At 41.6% G+C, this 7,889-nt stretch overlaps 1 protein-coding gene across 2 annotated transcripts in view; it reads left to right on the forward strand.

The window, feature by feature from the left end:
- SGK2 (serum/glucocorticoid regulated kinase 2) overlaps window positions 1-7,889 on the forward strand; it is a 186,461-nt gene extending 178,572 nt beyond the window's left edge. Inside the window, exons 12-16 of one of the 2 annotated variants that reach the window (XR_012222375.1) lie at window positions 4,624-4,684; window positions 4,791-4,843; window positions 4,965-5,159; window positions 6,143-6,301; window positions 6,409-7,889. Coding sequence is in view for 1 of the 2 variants with exons in the window: in XM_073555322.1 (XP_073411423.1) it covers window positions 4,624-4,641 (18 nt within the window). In the remaining variant the exon portion in view is untranslated. Of the gene's footprint in view, window positions 1-4,623; window positions 4,861-4,964; window positions 5,160-6,142; window positions 6,302-6,408 lie in introns of those variants that run through there. The other variant, XM_073555322.1, reaches the window with a different exon arrangement.

The following is a 7,889-nucleotide window of genomic DNA, read 5'->3' on the forward strand; positions in this document are numbered from 1 at the left end:
TATAATTTTCAAGATTCATGAAAAGGACACATGAATATAGAAAATATCCTTGATAGAAAATATTCACAATTCCATCAAACTTGACACAATTACATACATGTAATCATGAATCATATGATCACGAAACTCATCTCACCAACTCATATATATATATATATATATATATATTTATTATTTTTAGCGCTGGTAACGTGTCCATAATAAAAATATAAATGATAGAAAATGTTCACAATTCTATAAAAATTAATACAATTAAACATATATGATTATAAATCATATGACCACAAAAACTCATCTCACCAACGCATATATATTGATGCCGGTGAAATATGACAACAGTCACATAAAAATTTCTTTCAAGATTCATAAAAAAACAACTAATTATGGAAAATAACCATAACAGAAAAATGTTCACGATTCGTCTAAAATGGTGCAATTATATATATATATATATATATATATATATATATAATCATAAATCATGTGAACACAAAAACTCACTTTGCCAGCGCATATATAGGTTTTATATTAGCGCCGATGAAATATACTTGTAGTCACATATAATTTTCAAGATCCATGAAAAGAATAATAAATATAGAAAATATCCATGATAGAAAATGTTCACAACTCCATCTAAATTAGTACAATTGTAATACATATTCATGAGTCATGTTACCACAAAAAATCATCTCACCAGCGCACATATATGTTAGCGGTATCACATCTAATTTACAAGATTCATGAAAAAAACGTGCAAACAAAAACATACAAAATGAAAAACATTATTAATACAAAAATCGCTCTGAAATATTAGTAGTGGAACATGATTTCGTTCTTTTTGTTTAATCCATCAGGAAATCTCGTTCCCAAGTTAAAAATCCGGAAAGCCTCCCGGGTGAGCAGTGTCCTTCTGATATCACCACCCCTAGAAGGTTTCTTAATTTTTTCAGTGCCAGTTACCTGGAAAGAAGCAATATTGCGAGAATGGAAATGAATAAAATGTCTAGCTGCAGAGGAAATATTACGGACTCCATTAGTTACATTAATTACATCATATAAATGTTCAGCTATCCTAGTTTTTAATTTTCTAGATGTGCAGCCTACATAAGATTTAATACAGGAGGTGCAATCAATTTTATACACCACAAAATCAGTATTACAATTAATAAAATTATTGATTTTAAACGATGCAGTATTATAATTATTATGAAATATTTTGGTTTTTACCATATGTTTGCAGGTCCTGCAATTATTCCCTCCATATTTATAATTCCCTTTATTATCTAACCATGTACCCCTATTATGCCTGGATGAAAAAAGACTCGGTGATAGAATATTACCCAAAGTGGGGGCTCTACGTGCCACTATATTACATCCATCCTCCAATACTGCAGCTAAAATAGGATCCTCATATAATAGCTGTAAAAATGTATTTATTATCTTTTTAATCTCATTAAATTGTGAACTAAATTGAAAGCATATAAATGGATTCCTGGACATGATAGATTTTTTTCTCTTTCTTATAGACTGAGACATGACCACCTTCTATTACTAAATCCAGAGCTCTATTCAACATCCACTTTGGATAATTCCTGTCTCTCAAATTATTGCAGGATTTATTAAATTCCTGCTGCAAATTATTATTATTATTATTGCAGTTCCTTTTAATTCGGGTAAGCTCACCAACGGGGATCAACTTCACTGTATGTCTCGAATGCCCACTATTAGCATGCAGGATAGTATTTCATGCCATCGGTTTGGAATAAGTACAAGTAGAAATGAGCTGACCTGGAACACCCTGCAAAAATAAATCCAAAAATGAAATTTCATATTGATGATACACAAAAGTGAATCTCAAATTATACTCGTTGGAATTGATATAATCCACAAAGTCTGGTATGGCAGAAACATCACCCCTCCGAATGATTAAGGTATCATCGATGTATCTGCCATACCAGACGACGTGGGGAATAAACCTGTTAGACTCAGAATACAAAAAATTGTGTTCCCAAAAGGCCATAACGATGTTTGCCAATGATGGTGAAAATTTTGCACCCATCGCTACGCCTTTACATTGTAAGTAACAATTGTGATCAAATGAAAAAAAATTATGAGTCAAAAGATAAATTGTGACCTGTAACATAAAATTAATTAAATCAGGAGAATAATTACTATATTTCACAAGGTAAAACTCCAAGGCTTCCAAAGCAATGTTGTGAGGTATGCTTGTATAAAGGGCTGTGACATCACAGCTCAGCCATGAATAATCAGATAGCCATTTTTTCTGTGTCAAAATATCAAGAACATCATTAGTATCTTTAATAAAACCAGGAATCACACAGACTAGAGGTTGCAACAGAGAATCCAGCCACTCACCCAAATGCTCATTGATGGAACCGATTCCTGAGACAATAGGTCTCATAGAAGGAAATTCCTCATTTTTATGAATTTTCGGTAAACCATGCAATATAGGTAAAACCGGATTTGACACTTCTAAAAAATCAACTTGTTTCTTCATTGGCACTCCCAGTGCAAAACCCTCCTGAATAATTTTATCAACTTTAATTTTATATGAAGTTGGATTATTTGGCAATTTTTTGTATACAGAAGATTCTGAGAGCATTTCTTGAATTTTAGGTTGATAATCCCGAGAATTCATTACAACTACTACCCCACCTTTGTCCGACATTTTGATGGTAATATCAGTCATATCCTTCAATTCCTGGATTGCCTTTTTCTCCTTATTAGACAAATTAATTCTTTTGTTGAAATCATTTTTCTTGTTATACAGAATTTTTAATTCACGTTTGATAGCATCCTGAAAACGATCCATACATTCCGAACGCGACTGAATTGGATAAAAAAATGGATTTCTGTTTTTTAAAGCAGCAGATTGATTAACAGAAACATCCCCACTAATGGTTTCCTTTGACAATTCTTTTAATGATATAAGAGAAATCTGCTCCTGAAAGTCGAATTTATGGTATTCATTAAAAGAAGCAGAATCAGAATCTTCCAAAACATCAGGAGAACCAGTCCAAAAATGTTTTCTGATGGTCAGATTACGGATAAATTTATTAACATCAAGCAATGTTGAAAAAAGATTAAAATCTTTATCAGGAACAAAATTCATGCCATATGCCAATACTTTGATGTGTTCAGCAGACAAAATCCTGTTCTTCCTTGCATAAAGGTGGAGGTAGCGGTCCTGCTGCTTGGTTCTTGCCCTCCTACGGCCCCCTCCACATCTCCTGGTGTACTGGCCTCTCTCCTGGTAGCGCCTCCAGCCTCAGGACACTACGCTGACAGACACAGCAAACCTTCTTGCCACAGCTCGCATTGATGTGCCATCCTGGATGAGCTGCACTACCTGAGCCACTTGTGTGGGTTGAAGAGTCCGTCTCATGCTACCACGAGTGTGAAAGCACAACCAACATTCAAAAATGACTAAAACATCAGCCAGAAAGCATTGGTACTGAGATGTGGTCTGTGGTCCCCATCTGCAGAACCACGCCTTTATTGAGGGTGTCTTGATAATTGCCATCTGTCAATTCATTTGCACAACAGCATGTGAAATTGTATATACAGGAATCACTGCGCTATACTGAGAGGAATAATAAATATGGTAATGAATAATGAATTCGTACTAATAATTCCAATATACTCACTTGATGCTAAAGTTGGTGTTGAGATGTATTCATGAAACTGATAAAGTGCAGGATATGTTCATCAGCAGTGAGCAGTATTTGTTGCTCACGTTAAAGTAACCACTGGAGCCATAGGCAGAGGAGGGCATGACTTGGGGATGGGGGGACCTTTACTCCTGCAGCTTTGTTGTTATAGTGGTGTAGATTTTAAAGGGAATCTGTCACCTATATTTTGGTATATAAGCTGTGGCCACCGCCATCAGGGGCTTATCTACAGCATTCTGAAATGCTGTAGATAATCCCCCGATGTAACCTGAAAGAGAAGAAAACCGAGTTAAATTATACTCACCCAGAGGTGATCCGGGTCCGGAGGGTGTCGCGGTCCGGTGCCTCCCATCTTCTAGCGATGACGTCCTCTTCTTTGCTTCTCGTCGCGGATCCGGTGCAGGCACACTGCTCTGCCCTGTTGAGGGCAGAGCAGAGTACTGCAGTACGCAGGCAGAGGTCCAGTGCCTGCGCACTGCAGTACTCTGTGCTCTCAACAGGGCAGAGCAGTGCAGTGCACCTGCGCCGGAGCCACGATGGGAAGCAAAGAGGACGTCATCGCTAGAAGATGGGAGGCGCCGGACGGACAGCGACACCCTCCGGACCCGGACCGGACCCCCGGGTGAATATAATATATAAGCGCTTGGACATGCGCCCGCCAGCGCTTTTGAGCTCATGCGATTTTTGAGTAAACAATGTCTAGACACTGGTTTAAACCACCACCTACACAAACAAACATTGGGGGTTGTGCAGATAAAAGGTGCTTGCACTAGCAGAGCAATACTCTACAGACAGCCTGCATGAGACCAGAGCCCTTTCTGAATTTGGAGAAAAGCTGCAATATCAAGAATCTGAGTATTCTAAAACCTAATGTCTGCATGTCCTTTTAAATGTATTATGTACTAATGCCTTTTATTTTTTTTTATTGCAGCATTTCTTCTGGGGATGAATATTGGCCGTCCCGTGGTGAACTGGCCCAAGCAGAGTGTGATGTGAGTATCTTCCTGCCCTACATTTTGGGTAAGTATAGCTGCTGCATCTACACATGTGGAAAATTATTTTTTGTTCTTTTTCATACATCATCGGACACGGTTTCAGAGCCCGAAGTGCAGGAGCAGCAGCCAAGCCAAGTGCCGGCGGGGAGACGGCCTGTAAGTATAGACTGACTGAATTTTTTTTTCCCCTGGCTTTTTTTCATCTTAAATCTTTCTTCTTTTCTGTACCTTTTTCCTTTACAAATATTTCCAATATTCTAATGTTTTTTTTTTCTAGGTTCCACAACAGGATGAAGACATCGTTCTGGACAATGATGCCCTGATTCGCCTGGTCCAGGAGCGTGTCCCATTGTGGGACAGCTGTGATCCGCAGCACGTGGATTGGGGGTGACACGGCGGCAGTGGAATGAGGTGGCCGCAGCGCTGATGGATGGCTGGGACAACGCCTCTCCCCGGGTCCGCAAGGATTTTTGTAAGTATTTCAATGCTCTGTGATGCCGCAGTGACTCTTGGCCGTGATCACACAGGTGTGTGTCATGCTAGATATATTCTAGCCTGATTCACAATTGTGTTATCATGGCCAACAGTGAGTGCATTGTCTATTGTATTGCTCTGTGATGCCGCATTGACTGTTGGACATGCTCACACAGGTGTGTGTCATGCTAGATATATTCTAGCCTGATACACAATTTTTGTTATCATGGCCAACAGTGAGTGCATTGTGTATTGTATTGCTCTGTGATGCCACATTGACTGTTGGACATGTTCACACAGGTGTGTATCATGCTAGATATATTCTAGCCTGATAGACAATTGTGTTATCATGGCCAACAGTGAGTGCATTGTGTATTGTATTGCTCTGTGATGCCGCATTGACTGTTGGACATGTTCACACAGGTGTGTGTCATGCTAGATATATTCTAGCCTGATAGACAATTGTGTTATCATGGCCAACAGTGAGTGCATTGTGTATTGTATTGCTCTGTGATGCCGCATTGACTGTTGGACATGTTCACACAGGTGTGTGTCATGCTAGATATATTCTAGCCTGATAGACAATTGTGTTATCATGGCCAACAGTGAGTGCATTGTGTATTGTATTGCTCTGTGATGCCGCATTGACTGTTGGACATGTTCACACAGGGGTGTGTCATGCTAGATATATTCTAGCCTGATAGACAATTGTGTTATCATGGCCAACAGTGAGTGCATTGTGTATTGTATTGCTCTGTGATGCCGCATTGACTGTTGGACATGTTCACACAGGTGTGTGTCATGCTAGATATATTCTAGCCTGATACACAATTGTGTTATCATGGCCAACATTGAGTGCATTGGCTATTGTATTGTGTGATGCCGCAGTGACTCTTGGCTGTGCTCACACAGAGGTGTGTGTGATGATAGAGATTTTTCCATTAGTGCATTGTATAATTTTTTTCTTTGTTTTTCCCACAGTGAACAAAGTCAGAAGCCGTTGGCGCTAGATGAAGGACCGCTTCAACAGGGAGTTCGTAATGAGGGACAGGTTCGCAGTGGTTCAGCGGCAAGGACCAGAACAAAATACCGATATCATCGACAGTTGGCGTTCCTAAGACCGGTCCTTGCCACCAGAGCGTAAGTATTTTGTTGTATTGTATTGTTTTTTAATCTATGCTTTTCTATTCCACAGCAGTTGGCACTTGTAAATGCATGATACTAATGATTTTCTTTTCTTTTCACAGCACCTGGAGCAGCACCCTGCAACCTGTCCCTGGAGCGGTCCTTCATCGAACGACCTCAGACCCGTCCCAGCCATCCAACAGCCAGGAAGCATCTTGCAGGTGAGCAACACCGACAACTGGAGACCAGGAAGCTGGTATGTCAGGTTTTCCCCGTCCCAGGTCTCTGCCACTGGTTTTGCGGGCACTTCCCGCTAGCGGCAGAGGGCCTCGGACAGGAATGTCATGCCCGAGTTCCTTCACTTGAGCTCAGCCTTTCAGAATGGTCTCAAGGCACTGGCAGACAAGAGTGGAAAGCTCTTTTACCCTCAAGGAATGCGGTTTTACCCACATGGACCACCGCTTCCACTCTGTCGACAGTCGCCTTGACCGTCTGGAAGCCGACCTCAACAGACCAGCGCACCATTTTTTCAGCAAAATTGAACGGGCCATGGCGGAACACCTTAGTCCTGATCAACAGCTGACTGTGATGCAGGCCTGCAACACTGCTTTCTTGCAGACTATGCAGCAAAGTCAGTACGGGCAGCAGTCAGTGGTGTCATTTCCACCTGTGCCACCACTGACTCGCTTCACCTCACTACCGACTTCTGCTGCATACCACTGCACGGCCACCTGCATTCCGAGCCAAGCCATACACCACAATACCACACCAAGGGTGAGTGCTGCTGGACACTCCACCGCCACCACCATGGAAAGCTCTGCTCCTGTCTGGACCACCACCGGCACCACCACGCCTGCTTGGAGCACCGCCACCGCCACCACTCCTCGAACCTGGACCAGAACTGCCGCCACCGCACCTCTAGCCTGGACCAGCACTGCTGCCACCGCACCTCCAGACTGACAACACTACTCCGAAAGCAAGGACCAGGGGGACCCCCATTCCATTTTTCTCCCACGCAGCAAAGGTCACCCAGCTCCAGGCAGTCAGAAAGGCGGTCAGGCAGCTCCAAGCGGTCCAGGCTGGACTCCCAAACCGAAAAGAGACACAAAAAAGAGAACTTTGAGCGTCTCTCCCCCCTCACCTACCACTGTGTCTTAACCTGCCTCTCGCTCCATCCCTGAGCTCCCTTCCCCCAAACTTTTGTCGCCCCTTCCCCTTGAACACCTTCCACGCCTTCCAGCCATTCCTCGTCTCTCCACACCCCCAACGAGCCACCATCTTCCTCCAAACGTCGTTCCCAATAAAACCCTTTTTTTAAAAAAAATTTTTGTTTTAATAAATGAAAAAACATGGTTTCCCATAATACTGTTTGATAATTGTTTTTTTCGCTGCCTACACTGTGCCGTTTTGTGTTTTTGCCACCACATAGCTCCATTAATGGCACATGTTTCTTGTGTCATTCCTGGAGATATGTGTATTCAAAAACAAAAATATATGACTGTATTTTCACCACAAGACTCTTCAGTCTGCTAATATTGCACAGACTGAATAGAGGATGGTGTTGAGTGCAAGGCATATCTATTGTTACCTTGCCAGGTATCAT

The sequence above is a fragment of the Dendrobates tinctorius genome, unplaced genomic scaffold (assembly GCF_039654945.1).
Source record: "Dendrobates tinctorius isolate UK_male_01 unplaced genomic scaffold, ASM3965494v1 ptg000223l, whole genome shotgun sequence".
In the NCBI taxonomy this organism is placed as follows: domain Eukaryota; kingdom Metazoa; phylum Chordata; class Amphibia; order Anura; family Dendrobatidae; genus Dendrobates; species Dendrobates tinctorius.